Raw genomic sequence first — 14,024 nt, forward strand, 5'->3', positions numbered from 1 at the left:
GTCCCTTCTCATCTGCATGAGCTGTAAACTGGTGGTGTTTAGCCTTACCAAATTGTGGTTTGGCAGGCCTGGTTTCTGTACTCGATCTTTATCTTTCTCAAAAGAGGGGCTCTGGACCAACCAGTTGGAATCAGCTCACTAGGCTGAGCTGCAAGGGCTTCCTAACTCCTTAGGGTAGGGAGTTGAATTGTCTGTGGTGGCAATTTCTAAGCAGTGTTTGACATGCCGAGAGATGCAGGCTTAGGTAATAATCTCTGATACTCTGTTTTAGAGGCTTCTGCCTCCTCTGGCAGTGTCTCACCATCATTAGGAAGCAGTTCATTTCCTGGTTGTTTCACTGGTGTTCTTGCTCCTGAGGAAGTGGCAGTGCTTGTCCTGGGTTTGGTAGCCAGGTTGAAAAGGCTTCTTCCCAAATTCTGAAATAGAGACAACGACACTGAGACATATGCAATCGAGGGAACTTGAGACTCCAATGTGAAATGAGCATGGGTGGAGCATGGATACTTTGTGAGCATTTTCTTGTGTGTTCACACTTACAGGGAAGGGGCACTTGTGTGCACAAGATGATCAATGTGACATGGCCAGCTGGCCACCCCTGGAAGGTTCTGGACTGTGAGCTGGTGGTTCCTGCTTTCCCTGTCAGGTTGCCGCTGCAGTAGCAACCTAGTAGCAGAGCCCTTGTCCCAGAAGTTCTCTGTGTTGCCTTCTGGCACCCATATTCTTGTTTATTCCTCTCTCATGTTTCAACTGCCATCCTCAAAGACAAACAATCATAGCTGCCTCCCCTTCCTCCTTAGGACCTGCTCCCCAGGGGTCTGATTGTTCCTGCGATTTGGGGTTGGCATGCACACAGTTGGTTACTGAGTATGGTTGTTACCTGTTTTATCCCCAGGCTGATGTAGTGGGAGGAAAGAACTCAAAATTTATCCTCTGACCTCTATATGCACACAAACATATAAACACATGCATACATAAGTGCAAAAGTGATAATTGTCCTCCTCTTCTCACTATTGCTCCCAGGCCTGACCATCCCACAGGTCATCCTTTGAGGCCCTCTGAGAGGACATTTTCTATCCAGCCATTCACAGGTGCTGCTGTCTCCCACTTCTTCCTTCTTCTCTCCAAGCATTTAACAGCAGAAACCCCAGCTCATGTGAAGGGCCCCTTGCCTTCATCCTGGGCCGTGGGCTGTCTGCTTCTTGCCCTCATTATGCCAAGATTCTATAACAACCTGTTGGAGTCCCTTCTGAGCCCTGCCATTGTTCTGTGGCCAAGATATTCTTTTCTCCACTGAATCCCTCCTGAGCTTTTCCAATTATTCCTTCTTATGTCCTCTCCCATAAGTGTGTCCTGATTGTCTCCAAAAGGTGGTAGGAACCTTCTTTGTCATGTGGGGCTTAAGCAGTTACTTTGGCTTCTTGAAGTTCTGTAGTGCAGACATTGTCCTCTCCTTATTCTTCATTGGCCGTCCTTCTGATATGCTTCTGAGGCCTTCCCGCCATACATCCTCAGTGCTTTCTTCCAGTTGTCTCTTTTGTGCTTACCTGTAACCCCTACCTACTATGCTGAACCCAGCCACCTCCATGCTTGCCTTCATTGCACTGCACCCCACAGCCTGAGAGCTGGTGTTCCACCTCAGCAGTGCTTACTGCCTGGCCGCCTGCTAAACCTCACCTCAGCTTTGCCTTTGGGTTCTAAGGTGTTCCAAAGTCTGTTTTAGGGATCTGTTTTCTCTGGCTGCTTTCCTGTCCTCACCCTGTGCATGGAGTATGAAACTCATTCTTTGACTGTGCATCACTTCTGACATCTACTCCAACCCCGTTCGTTCATCTCCCCTCTGGAGGGGATCTTTGTCTTGCATCCAGTATGTCCACTCTTTCTTCTTTGGGTTTCAGTTCTCAGCTTATTGTCATAATCCCCCATTCCTTCTCCAAGGAGTCAGATGTTCTTGCTAATGTCCTTTCCACCTCAGTGTAATCTCTGCTACTTTTCCTGATAAAATTTCTATTTTTCTTTTTAAAATGAATTTCTTTATTTTAGACTTTTCTAAGTCGTCTTAAGTTTTAGGGGTTTTGTTTGTTTTAAAGCCATGATTCATTCCTGTGATCTCAGCACTTGGAGGTTGATGGAGAAAGATTGAGGCAGGGCTATAGAGATGGTTCAAGGGGTTAAGAGCACTGGCTGCTCTTCCAAAGGTCCTGAGTTCAATTCCCAGAGATCTGATGCCCTCTTTGGCATGTACATAAAGATAGAGCGTGTGTGTGTGTGTGTGTGTGTGTGTGTGTGTGTGTGTGTGTGTGTGTGTGTGTGTGTGTCTCCCAGGATTTAATGCAAAAAAACAAACAAAAAACCCTATACAGAAAAATTGCAGGCTTCTAACTTGACTGAACGCAGTATTACACATCTTCTTTATAGTTCTTAGCTTCTTCCATCCAAGTCTTCCTCACTTTCTAATACCTGCTGAAGATGGGTATATTTAGCCTTTAACTAACACTGGCAATCTGGGATCATCATCAGGACTCTTGTAGCATCTCTACCTGCTTCTTTTTATCATTAATTAATTAATTTACTTCTGGATAGAAGTTTCCCCTCCCTCCTTTCTTCCTAGTCTTCCCTTCTCACCTCCCATGGATATCAGCCCACCTTAGCATATTAAGTTGCAGAAGTTACTTGTTTCTTTGTTTTTTCTTCCTTCGGAGCTGGGGACCGAATCCAGGGCCTTGTGCTTGCTAGGCAAGCGCTCTACCACTGAGCTAAATCCCCAACCCCTGTTTCTTTCTTTTTAAATGTGTATTAGTACTTCACCTGCACATACACCTGCATACCAAAAGAGATCATCAGAATCCCGTTATATATACTTGTGGTTGTTGAGAATTGAACTTAGAACCTCTAGAAGAGCAGCTGAGCCATCACTCTAGCCCTCCTGCTTTTCTTCTTTTTTTTTTAAAGATTTATTTATTTATTATATATAACTACACTGTCACTGTCTTCAGACACACCAGAAGAGGGTATCCAATCCCATTACAGATGGTTGTGAGTCACGTGGTTGCTGGGAATTGAACTCAGGACCTCTGGAAGAGCAGTCAGTGCTCTTAACCTCTGAGTCACCTCTCCAGCCCAAAAGTAAATTTTTTCCCTTTTTCTTTTTTTCAGAGCTGGGGACCGAACCCAGGGCCTTGCGGTTGCTAGGCAAGCGCTCTACCACTGAGCTAAATCCCCAACCCCGTAAATTTTTTAAAAAACGATAAAGCAAACTGAGGCTATAGATGAGTGGTATAGAGCTTGCCTGACATTATATAAGTTTTAGGGACAAAGCTTACAAGTTCTCCCCTACAGAACTAAAACTTTATAAAGATAATAAAAAGTATAAATTTGTTTCCTTCACCCATCTAGATGACTCTCTTTCTTTTGTTCACCCTTTCCTATCTAATCCATGTACCCATCACTCCTCTGAAACTCTTGTTTTTATCACTAGCAACTTGTACATTGCCAAGTCTGCAGCCATTTTGCTTCTCTTCTAATAAGCTCCTTCTTCTAATAAGGCAGCCATCTTACCACCTCTTCTCCCTGGATTTCTTCCTCCCTGGATTTCTTCCTCCCATTGTCCAGATTTGAATCAGTTGTTTACAAGTGGTAGGTTATGTAAAATGTTAACATTTTTGATTTTTCTTGGGGGTTTTTTAGAAGCAAAGTTTCGGTATTTTGCCTAAACTCTGTAGCCTAGCAGATACTAGGGTGTTCATGTTGAAATAAAGTAGAAAAAAAAGATCAGGAAACGTTGTATCTTTAGAGAGTGAATGTTGATGTGTATATTGTTTGGTTGTGTTTGTTGATGGGTAAATGCTAATTTTAGGAAATTTTTCATTCCTTTAATATTTTATACATGTATATTATGTATCTTTAAAAATTTTTTTTTATTTATTTATGTCTGTGAGTGATTTGCTTGCAAGTTCCCCATGTGCATGCCTGGTGCCCTCAGAGGTCAAAAGAGGATATTAAATCTGAAACTAAAGGGTTGGGGATTTGACTCAGTGGTAGAGCACTTGCCTAGCAAGCGCAAGGCCCTGGGTTCGGTCCCCAGCTCCGAAAAAAAAAAAAAAAAAGGAAAAAGGAAAAATCTGAAACCAGTTAAAGATTGTAAGCGATGTGGGTGCTGGGAATCAAACCAGTATCTTTTGCAAGAGCAACGAGTGCTCTTATCCTTGGAACCATCTCCACTTTCTATATAATGTACTTTGATCATCTTAACCCAGTACTCCTCTTCCGTTCCTCCAAACCCCACCCAATATGTGTCCTCTTTAAGAAAAACAACAACTCCTAGAGTCCAGTCCAGTTAGTACTGCCAGCATGCAGATAAATGTGAGCCTTCCATTAGAAAGGGTGTGGGAATCAGCAAGGGCCACACACTTAGGGAAGCTCCAGAAACCATTAACTGCCAATAACTGCTAATGATCCCTCAGCTAGAAGTGGTAGTGTTAACAGTCACTGCTCTCCTGTTTGGACATTGACTGGCTTGATTTTGTGCAGGTCTTAATGTAGAAACCACAGCTGCTGTGAGCTCCCAAGTGCAACAGCCACATCATGTCATGAAGACAGTTCGGTGCAGCATTCCTGCTCATTACCTGGCCATTGCACTCTTTCCACTTCCCCTTCCTTGATGTTTCCTGAGCCTTAGGGGTGCTTACTGATGTGCCTGCTTTGAGACCACTGCTGTAGAATGGGAGTTCTCAGCAATAAGCCAGTTTCACTTTTGCTCTGGGAGTTTTCTCAGTGCATAAGGTTTCAGTGTATGTTGCTTCACATGTTCCTGTCTGTCCCACAGGCTGCTCCTGTCTGCCCTGGTTGCCCAGTTGAGCAACTGCTCTCTCACTTCCTTGACTGCTCCAGACTTCCTCCATCAGAAGAACTCATAGCTCATTTGTACCTTGCAGTCCTGGGTCTGTTTGGATATCACTGCCCTTTCATAGCTTGTCCTTCCAGCCTTCTGTCCCTTTGTGGCCTTGACTCCTGTAATTCTGTTTAGTCATTTCCTAGTTCTCTTTGTGAGTTCCATACAGATAGGGCCTGATGGGGCTTACTCTTTGGCTCCCTGATATTTAGTAGAATGCTGAATATTTATCAAACATTTTGTGTTCTGAATCAATGAATGATTAAGTTTTATTTCTGAAACCAAAATAAATAGTTGAGGTATTGATATCTCCAAAAAAGTAGCACTAGCCTGTGGCTGCCCCAGATGATGAAATGGAGTTGTTGGCTAGGGGCCAGGCCCTGTTTGTTCTGACCACTGCTCACTTGCTTCACCTAGCCACCAGGGAGAGCATCAGGGACTTGGAATTGATTGTATCTGTGTGCAGGTTGATGGGCTTTGCAGGAGTAGGTAGAATATTAATCCAGGTACCAGTGACAGTGCTGCCACACACCTAAGACAGGCACTGATGAACTTACTGAACTTTAAATCTTACACATGAGGTCAGGTATTGTGTTGTCTGCCTGCAGTCTGTCACTGGGGAAGCTGATGCAGGGGGTGCAGGGAGATTGGAAATTTAAGAGTAGCCTGGACAATTATGCAAAGGTTTTGTCTCCAAAACCAACCAGAAAAGGCTGGCAAAATGGCTCAGTGGGTCATTTAAGTCAACTTACCCCTATGCCTAACCACCTGAGTTCAATTCTCAGTGCCACATGATGGAAAGAGAACACCAACTCCTGGAAGTTGTCCTCTGACCTCCATATTGTGGCATGTAGGCAGCCACAAACATGTACATTCATATATATATTCTCTCTCTCTCTCTCTCTCTCTCTCTCTCTCTCTCTCTCTTTCTCTTTCTCTCTCAAGTTTTTTTCTTTTTATGTGGACAGGTTGCTTGCATGTCATGTACAAAACCCTGGGTTCCATCTGCAAGCATTGTAAGACCTGTACATGGTGGTTCACACTTTTAATCCCAGCAGGAAGGAAGATCAGAAGTTCAGGGTTATCTATAACCAGTTCAAGGTCAATAAGTGCTACCTAAGACTGTCAAAAGAAAAAAAAATACAAAATGTAACACTTCAGATACAGTTGAACCCTCACGGTCATCGTAATCACTCTGCAGTACGGGAAGTTGGAAAACAAATTTTAATCATAACAAGTCTGGATTTTTAGACAAAAGAAGCTTAGAAATGATTTAACTGGAAGTTAGAATGTGGGGGAGGGGGAGTTCTACAGGAGGCATAGAGCTACAAGGAGCCATACCTGGTAGATTGCCTACTCTAGAGTTCAGCCCAGGATACTCTTGTTCAGTTATGGTCAGGCTCTGCTTGCTTTTGCAGTTTCCACTGTAGGAGGCGCCGAGGAGACTGCTCCCAGCCTACAGGGGAGAGGACTACAGCAGAGGACAGACACCTTGAGGGCCTTCGCTTGAGCTCCCCTGAGAGTCTCTGCAGTATCGGTCTTCAGGTCAGACAGGGCTGCAGTAACTGTCCCTCCTAAACCAATGTGTTACGAGGGTTAGATGAGCAATAAGAACATTTCATGTGCTAAACAGAGGTATTCGGTGTTGTCAAAAAGATACAAGTCCATGTGATACCCAATTCCTTAGTCTGAACCAATTAATATCTATATTGTCAAATACACAAACTTGTAACTAATAAATACAGATTGAGCCTCACAAGGTATAATATAGACTAATATGGGGATTATACAAGATTATAGTTAGTCTTTAATTGAAGGGATTAGGAGCAAGCACTTGTCCATGACTGACTTAAGATTTTGTATGCTTTGACGGCTTTGGAAACAGCATTTCTTTCTTTTGTCTTATCAGCTGTGGTATTCTACCATTGCCTAATGAGCTTGTCCTCAGTTTCTGAATTCAGTTTTTGTCAGTTTGTTTGTTTGTTTAAAACCTTCAGAGCTGAGGACCAATGCAGGACCTCCTGTTTCCTAAGCAAATGCTCTACTATGAGCTAAACTCTAAGCCCCCTGAGTTTTGTAATGTGAATGCTGCGAGCATGTTTATCTGGGATTGTATTCAACCATAGCATATTTCTTAACAAAGGGAGATCAGATCTCTGAATTTGAGGACAGCCTGGTCTACAGAGCAAGTTCCAGGACAGCCAGGGCTACATAAAGAAACCCTGTCTCTTTAAAAAAAAAAAAAAAAAAAAAACCCCACAAACAAAACAAAACAAAGAAAAAGCACATCAAAGAGTGATCAAAAAAAAAAAATCACCTGAAAGCTGGAAAGAAGGGGGAAAGTTGTGATTTTAGAAGTAGTCACACACACACACACACACACACACACACACACACACACACACACACACACACACACACACACACACCTCTTTCGGTGTGGGATTGGGGCCAAGTGAGGCACTCGACTGGTAGAGGCCCTAGCTCAGGTCTGGCTACCTGAGTCTGATCTTCAGACCCTGTAAGAGTCTTGACACCCAAGAGTTATCCACTGACTTCCACATGGGCTCCATGGCATGTAACTGCCTGCATGGAGAAAATAAAGTTTTTGAAATTTAAGGTGGAATCTGAACTAAGACTTAAGACACTAAATGAGTAAGTAACACTCTGTGGAGAGCCAAAGACCCTCCCACCCACTCTTAACAAATGACAACTCACATGCCCTACCTAATTTGCTGTTTTCAGGGTGACAGGAATATGAATTGGGGGAAAGGTGGGTTTTGAAATCATAGGTAGAGAGAGTTCCATGAGCTATTAGGACTAAAGATAGAAGATAAAGATAAAGATAGGGAGGAGGCTGGAGATGTCTGAGTGACTAAGACCGCTTGTTCTTAGAGAGGACCCAGGTTCGGTTCCTAGTATCCACACAGTAACTCAAGCCATCCAAAACTCCACTGCCAAAGAATCCAGTACCTTCTGATTTGGTCACGCACCAGGCACCCACTCTGTACATTTATCTGTGCGGACTGGCACTCAGACACACAAAGTAAACCTAAAGAAGAACATATGGCTTTATAGAGAACATAACAGACCAGAACTGAAATTCAGAACCTAGAGCCCACGGACTAGGCAGGCAGCCTTTAGAGCATTCAAGCTCACTGGGTACTGAGTGGAGAGGCCCTTAAGTCACCTTCATCAGAATGGACATTGTCTTTGGTGAGAAGCCCGGGGTGAGACTCAACAGTAATGTTGTAAAATGAACAGACAGGATAAAAGCAGCGGCCCTTAACTAATAAGCCAGTTTACTTTAGTAAAGTGACTTGCTTTGGAGAGTACCATTCGACATGGGAAAGGACTTCCGTTATGGTTAGCCCAGTAACTGTCTCCCTAAGATACAGTTGGCATGGTAACAACATAGGAATAACCACAGGCACTTAGGACTACATGGGTTGGGGCTGGGGATAAAGTTTTTGCATAGCATGCAAGAAGTCATGGTTTAGGTCCCCCCTGTACCAAATAAAGTGAATGTAGTGGCACATTCCTGTAATCCCAGCAGAGGCAGGAGCATCATCTGCTACATAGTTCATGGCCAGCCTGGGCTACCTGAGACTTTATCAAAACAAATAGTGTTAACACAACTTTTAGTAAGATACCAAATTTTTTTATTTACCTTAAAGCATTTTCTACAGAGAATTACAGAGTATGTAATGTACTGCTTTGTAGAACTTTTTAGTCTAAACACTACTTGGAGGGAAAATTGTATTTTTGGAATTAGTGACTTAAATTTAAAACATTATATAGTATAATGCTGTGAAAAAGTCGTGTGTGTGTGTGTGTGTGTGTGTGTGTGTGTGTGTGTGTAAGGGGGAAGGGACGGAGGGAGGGATGGAGAAGAATCATTGCCCAGAGGAGAATCATTGCCCATGCCAAAGAAGGCCTAGCATCCTGGAGGAACCTGTTCCTGAGATAGCACTTCCTGTCTAGGAAAACACTAATGCCTGGTCTGTTGCCATCTGTTCTAGGGGGCTGAAGCAATGGTTCTGGAGAGTGTTATGTTTGCCATTCTTGCAGAGAGGTCACTTGGGCCAAAACTCTATGGCATCTTTCCGCAAGGCCGACTGGAGCAGTTTATCCCGGTAAGATTATGGAAACCACAAGGGTGGACTCCCTTTCCTTCTTGTAGCAAAATAAGAATGCTAAATGTCATTTGAAATACTAAATGTGGGATTTACAAATGTGGGAAATACTAAATGGAAGATAGCTTAGCAATCAAGAGCTCTCGTTGCTCTTTTGAGGCTCTGGGTTCAGTTCTCAGTACTGGCTCGGTCCAGTGCCAGTTCAGGATGTGTACATTGTGCACAAATAAATACACAATGCAGATAAGACTCTCACTCACAGAAAATAAGGCAAAGAAGTCTTCAATTTTTTTTTAAGTGTGACTTATTTAAACTGAGTCATAAGTAAAGCAAGACAAGAGAAAATGTGTTGGGCGTGAACCAAGATAGTAGAGTACTTGCCTAGCATCTAAACTGTGCTGTAGCCTTTCTTTCATACATAGACATAGTCATACAAAGGGAAATTATATGTGAGAGGATGGAGAGTTGGTCCAGCAGTTATGATCACTGGCTGCTCGTCCAGAGAACCTGGGTTTTAATTCCTAGCACCCACTTGGTGGCTCACAAGTAGAATCTGTTACTCCATTCCAAGAGATTCAACGTTTTTCTTCTGGCCTCTTTTCTTCTGGCATGCATGTGGTACAGACATACAGAGGCAAAACAACTATACATATAAAAATAAATCTTTAACAAGATTTAAAAAATAGGTGCACACATGCACACACACGTCTCACCGTTTTGTTGCCACTTAAACGTTTCCTCTTTCACCTTATTCTTAGCCTCTGGGGTCTTTTTTTATGGGATGGAGCAGCATTCAAGCTGGAACTCCTTATTCTTCCTTCTTGTCTCCATCATCCTCCCTCTTCCCACTGTTTAAGGTTTCCTTCATCCCATTTTGCTGCTCTGGCCCAGTTCTTGTTTCCAAGGTGTCAGTATTTTCCTTGACTTGTCATGGGGCAGCTGCTGCTGCTATTGTTGTTGTTGTTTGCCTTGAGAAAGGATTTCTCTGTGTAGCTTGGCCGTCCTGAAACTCACTTTGTAAACCAGGCTGGCCTCAAACTCACAGAGATCTGCCTGCCTCTGCCTCTGCCTCTGCCTCTGCCTCTGCCTCTGCCTCTGCCTCTGCCTCTGCCTCTGCCTCTGCCTCTGCCTCTGCCTCTGCCTCTGCCTCTGCCTCGAGTGTACCACCTCCCAGCTAAATGTTTTTGTTTTGTTTTGTTGTTAATAAATGTAGTCTTTCTGGAACTCCTCCATCATCCTTGTGGATATATATTGAGCTGTGGCAAATAGCATCTCAGCCAGGTGACCTTGTGCTGGGTCCTGGGTCCTATCCATTGTGGGAAAGGACAGCCTTGTATACAGTAATTCTCATAGGCAGCACCATGAGTCAGGGCAGAAAAGAGCCACTGTGACTCTTGTTTTTACAGAGCTTACATTGAAAGAGACAGGAAATCTTTCTTCTCCTCTTCTTCCTTTTCCTCTTCCTCCTGGGAAATCTTTCCTCTCTTCTCCTCTTCCTCCTCCTTCTCTTCCTCCTCTTTCTTTCTTCTTCTTTTAAATTGTTTTTTTTTTTTTTTCCCTGTATAGTTCCTGGAACTCATTCTGTAGAACAAGCTGGCTTCAAACTCAAAAGATCTACCTGCCTTTGCCTCCCAAGTGCTGGGACTGAAGTGTGCCACCACTGCTGGGCTTAGATGGAAAATCTTTCATCAAATCTCCAAAGGGAGGGAGAAGGGAAACTGGTGACCAAGGGAGACTCGACTGACCATATAAGCCTTTAGTTTCATGTAAAGAACCCATAGACACAAATGGATGTAGAAAACTGTTGAGACTCAAAGCCTTGCATTACAGTGAAGCCCTTGCACTGAACCCCAAAACATAAAAATCTTCTTAGGACATGTAGGACACAGTGGAACACTCCTTTAATCCCAGCACCTGGAAAGGAGTGGCAGACTGATACCTGAGTTGGAGACCAGGTTGGTCTATATAGGAAGTTCCAAGCTAGGTAAAGACTGAAAATTGAGGCTCTGTAAGTAAGTAGTTCCTCAGGACTGTTGTACAAAATGGTATACATCTGTAATACCAGCACTTGGGAGTTGAAGGCTGGGACCTTCATCCTATGCTACATTGGAAGGTTTAAGGCAGCCTGGGCTATATGAGACCCTGTTGTATTATTTTTTTGTCCTTTTAAATATGTATCTTAGCTCCTTTTTTTCCTAAATAGGCATAGTCATCCAAATTAAAAAAAAAAATTTGAGTCTCACCAAAAACAAAAACAAAAACAAAAATGCATAGCACATATGGTTATGTATAGTACACAATGCTTGATAACTAATGAGTGGGTTCCTTGCTTATGTGCTGTACTTTTTATTGTCGTATTATGAGTGTATTTCTTCTACATAGAAAAGAAAATGTTGGGCTGGAGAGATGGCTCAGCAGTTAAGAGCTCTGACTGCTCTTCCAGAGGCCCTGATTTCAATCCCCAGCAACCACATGGTGGCTCACAACCATCTGTAATGGGATCTGGTGTATCTGAAGACAGCTACAGTGTACTCGTATACAAAAAATAAATAAGTAAATCTTAGAAAGAAAGAAAGAAAGAAAGAAAGAAAGAAAGAAAGAAAGAAAGAAAGAAAAGAAAGTGTTAAGCCAGACTGGTGACTCACACCTGTAATCTCAGCAGGCTGAGGCAAAAGGGTAACCCTAAATCCGGGGCCAGCCTGGGCTTCACAGTTGAGATGCTGTCTAAAAACAAGCAAGAAGGCTAGACATAGTGGTGCATGCCAGCACTCAGGAAGCAAAAGTAGGATGATGTTTGTTTTTTGTTTTTTTTTAATAATTTTTTTTCTTAAGATTTAATTTTATTTTATGTATGTGAGTACACTGTCACTGTCTTCAGACACACCAGAAGAGGGCATCAGATCCCTTTACAGGTGGTTGTGAGCCACCATGTGGTTGCTGGGAATTGAACTCAGGATCTCTGGAAGAACAGCCAGTGCTCTTAACCTCTGAGCTATCTCTCCAGCCCATAGGATGATCTTTGTACTTGGAGGCCACATCCTGGTCTACATAGTCAATTCCAGGCTAGACAGTGAGACACTGTCTTAAAGCAAGCAAAGAAGTTTCCTATAATGAATGTGTTGTGTTTGTGTCAGACTCTCATAGTAGCTAGAGAGGAGTGGCCCTGAATCTCTTGGTTACATCATTTTTCTTTTGTGCTTGATTTAATCTTGTGCTGTTTTGTTCCTTGCAGCCCTAGGAGCAACAGGTTAAAACCATATATGGTCCCCAGCTCCGAAAAAAAGAACCACAAAAAAAAAAAACAAAAACAAAAACAAAAAAAAAACATACATGGTTTAGCCGTGTGATAGGTTTAAACTGCCTAGCTTTGTTAATAAGTACACTGTGTTGTTGCAGTAGCCTAAGGACATGTTTCTGGGAGTACTTTTGATAAGTGTCAACACAATGTCTACAGGCTAGGATTTGACCTCCATGTCTGATACCTGCTCCATATCAACCCATACAGCAGGGGCAGTGGTAGCCCTCTTGAACCTAGGGCCTCTCTGATAGGAAGATGTTCAGCTACCAGTTTTAACAAGTGCTGATGTCAGCTGTAGCTGTAGAGATCTATCACATGTCACAAGAGAATGGTGTGTTTTGCTCATTAAAGGAGGAATTTCCTCAGGTTCTTAATGAAATGGACCGGTTCCTTGTTGTACACCCTGCTCTTCATTGTACACTCTTCTCAACGTATACCATGCTTCTCTATAGACGTACCATGGCACTTACTGGGTATCACCTGTGGAGATGCTGTGTCTTTCTTTTTTTGGGACTCACTATGTTAAACCAGACTGGCCTTGAACTCACAGACCTGTTTGCTGTTGACTCTTGAGTTACTGGGATTAAAGGCATGCACCACCATGCTGGGCTACTTAAGAAAACTTTGTGCCCTGGGTGAGACTTTAATAACTTACCTTAACTGGTTCCTGTTTCTAAAGTGGTGTGGTCTTAGTACAGTTGTTAGGTTGCATGTGTAAATGACAGTTCCTGATTCCTGTTTCCAGAGCCGGCGATTGGACACTGAAGAATTATGTTTACCAGATATTTCTGCAGAAATAGCTGAAAAAATGGCCACATTTCATGGTATGAAAATGCCATTCAATAAGGAACCAAAATGGCTTTTTGGAACAATGGAAAAGTAAGTGTTGAAATTACTTGGTCCTCATCACTCTTACCCTGGTGTCTTTGGCAGTAACAGAAGTGAGTGCTTCCCTTCATCTGCCAGGGTGGTCAGAGACCCCTTTGGTTCACTGGTGTGCATGCCATTACTTGTGATGTATGTCTCATGATTAAGTCTTTCTTGCATGTATCAATCAATTCCTGGACCAAGAATGAAGACTTGTTTGCAAAATTGCTATCAGGTGGGTGGGTGGAAAGCTGGTTCCCCTGAGTACTGTAGGCCCAACCACCCCTCCCTCTTTCCTGGAAACACTGGGCTTCCTTGGTGCTGGGCTTGTCTAGAGTTGGGTGCTTGAGTGAGGCCTAAGAATACACCTGCTCAGCTTAGCACTGGTCTTTGTCCTTCCTATGGCAGATACCTGAATCAAGTACTAAGACTTAAATTCAGCAGGGAGGCCAGAGTTCAACAACTGCACAAGTTCCTCTCTTACAATCTGCCTCTCGAGCTTGAGAACCTGAGGTGAGTATAGCCTTCTGTCCCCTATCCTGACATAGTAAGCTCGTCATCTACTGAATTAATGCTCTCTTAGTAGTAAGTCCTGGTGAACAGGATGGATTGAACCTGGCAGTCTCTCTCTCTGAGACAGTGTTTCTCTGTATAGACTTGCTGTCCTAGAACTCACTTTGTTGACCGCTAGCCTCTGTCTCTGTCTCTGCTGGGATCAAAGGTGTGTGTGAGAGGGCAGGGTAAATTTGTCTTTAAAAGATGTTATTTTTATTGTCAAATCTGAACTCATGAACTCAATTCCTCTACAAGTAAGTATTCAGCTTAATCACTGAGA

At 43.2% G+C, this 14,024-nt stretch overlaps 1 protein-coding gene across 9 annotated transcripts in view; it reads left to right on the forward strand.

The window, feature by feature from the left end:
* Chka (choline kinase alpha) overlaps positions 1 to 14,024 on the forward strand; it is a 48,685-nt gene that overhangs the window by 27,296 nt on the left and 7,365 nt on the right. For 6 of the 9 annotated variants that reach the window (XM_006230707.5, NM_001398586.1, NM_017127.3 and 3 more), the window contains 3 exons: positions 8,911 to 9,024; positions 13,068 to 13,201; positions 13,598 to 13,702. In XM_006230707.5, the coding sequence (XP_006230769.1) occupies positions 8,911 to 9,024; positions 13,068 to 13,201; positions 13,598 to 13,702 (353 nt within the window). Of the gene's footprint in view, positions 1 to 6,306; positions 6,434 to 8,910; positions 9,025 to 13,067; positions 13,202 to 13,597; positions 13,703 to 14,024 lie in introns of all 9 variants that reach the window. The other 3 variants (XM_039103104.2, XM_039103096.2, XM_008760090.3) reach the window with 1 other exon arrangement.

Source organism: Rattus norvegicus, chromosome 1 (genome assembly GCF_036323735.1).
Source record: "Rattus norvegicus strain BN/NHsdMcwi chromosome 1, GRCr8, whole genome shotgun sequence".
Taxonomy (NCBI): Eukaryota; Metazoa; Chordata; class Mammalia; order Rodentia; family Muridae; genus Rattus; species Rattus norvegicus.